At 60.9% G+C, this 1521-nt stretch overlaps 1 protein-coding gene across 1 annotated transcript in view; it reads left to right on the forward strand.

Moving 5' to 3' along the window:
• PPP1R10 (protein phosphatase 1 regulatory subunit 10) overlaps window positions 1-1397 on the forward strand; it is a 4743-nt gene extending 3346 nt beyond the window's left edge. The window contains exons 5-6 of the mRNA XM_015851371.1: window positions 47-293; window positions 1268-1397. Of these exons, the coding sequence (XP_015706857.1) occupies window positions 47-293; window positions 1268-1382 (362 nt within the window). The 3' untranslated portion in view covers window positions 1383-1397. The remainder of the gene's footprint in view (window positions 1-46; window positions 294-1267) is intronic.
• The last annotated feature ends 124 nt before the right edge of the window (window positions 1398-1521 follow it).

The following is a 1521-nucleotide window of genomic DNA, read 5'->3' on the forward strand; positions in this document are numbered from 1 at the left end:
ATTAATCCCCTATTTCCCCCCATTAACCCCTTTCTCCCCCCCCCAGTGAACGTGAACAAGATCAAGGACTTTGGCGAGGCGGCCAAGCGTGAGATGCTGAAGGACCGCGAGGCCTTTGAGACGGCGCGGCGCCTCAGCCACGACGCCATGGAGGAGAAGGTGCCCTGGGTGTACCCCAAGGTGCTGGACCTGCCTGCGCCACTCGTGGTGCCGGGCAGCGGCAGCAGGGAGAGGTTCACGCAGGCAGAGAGGGAGAAGGGCATCCTGCAGGAGCTGTTCTTGTCCAAGGATCGGTGAGGAAAGGGGCGGACATCTTGGGGTTGGCGGCCATGTTGGATGGGTGGCAGCCATGTTGGGGGGGGCGGCCATCTTGGGGGGGGGCAGCCATCTTGGGGTTGGCAGCCATCTTGGGTGGGTGGCAGCCATGTTGGGGTTGGCGGCCATCTTGGATGGGGTGGCAGCCATGTTGGGGTTGGCGGCCATGTTGGATGGGGTAGCAGCCATCTTGGATAGGAGGGCAGCTATCTTGGATGGGTGGCAGCCATGTTGGGGTTGGCAGCCATCTTGGATGGGGGGGTGGCCATCTTGGATGGGTTGGCGGCCATCTTGGGATTGGCAGCCATCTTGAATGGGTGGCAGCCATGTTGGATGGGTGGCAGCCATGTTGGGGTTGGCTGCCATCTTGGATGGGTGGCAGCCATGTTGGGATTGGCGGCCATCTTGGATGAGTGGCAGCCATGTTGGGATTGGCGGCCATCTTGGATGGGTGGCAGCCATGTTGGGATTGGCGGCCATCTTGGATGTGGGGGTGGCCATGCTGGGGTTGGCAGCTATCTTGGATGGGGTGGCAGCCATCTTGGATGGGTGGCAGACATGTTGGGGTTGGCTGCCATGTTGGATGGGGTGTCGGCCATCTTAGATGGGTGGCAGCCATGTTGGATGGGGTGGCAGCCCTCTTGGATTGGCGGCCATGTTGGATGGGTGGCAGCCATGTTGGGGTTGGCGGCCATGTTGGATGGGTGGCAGCCATGTTGGGGTTGGCGGCCATGTTGAGGTTGGTGGCCATCTTGGATGGGTGGCAGCCATGTTGGGGTTGGCGGCCATGTTGGGGTTGGTGGCCATCTTGGGGTTGGCGGCCATCTTGGATGGGGTGGTGGCCATCTTGGGTGGGTTGGCGGCCATGTTTGGGTTGGCGGCCATCTTGGGGTTGGCGGCCATCTTGGATGGGGTGGCAGCTGACAATCTTCCTCCCCCCATCCCATTCCAGTGTCCCGGACAGCCCCCATGAACCCGACCCTGAATCCTATGAACCTCTACCACCAAAGCTGATCCCATTGGATGAGGTAAGGAGCAGTGCCCCCCCACTCAGTAAATACCAATAGGGCCCCCCATAATACATGTCCCCCCCCCATAATATACACACCTCCATTCCCCTCATAATACAACCCCCCTCCGAACCCAATAATACAAACTGCCCCCCCATCCCCCCCCCAAATACCATTGGGGACCCCCATCCCCCCC

Source organism: Coturnix japonica, unplaced genomic scaffold, assembly GCF_001577835.2.
Source record: "Coturnix japonica isolate 7356 unplaced genomic scaffold, Coturnix japonica 2.1 chrUnrandom1340, whole genome shotgun sequence".
Lineage (NCBI taxonomy): Eukaryota > Metazoa > Chordata > Aves > Galliformes > Phasianidae > Coturnix > Coturnix japonica.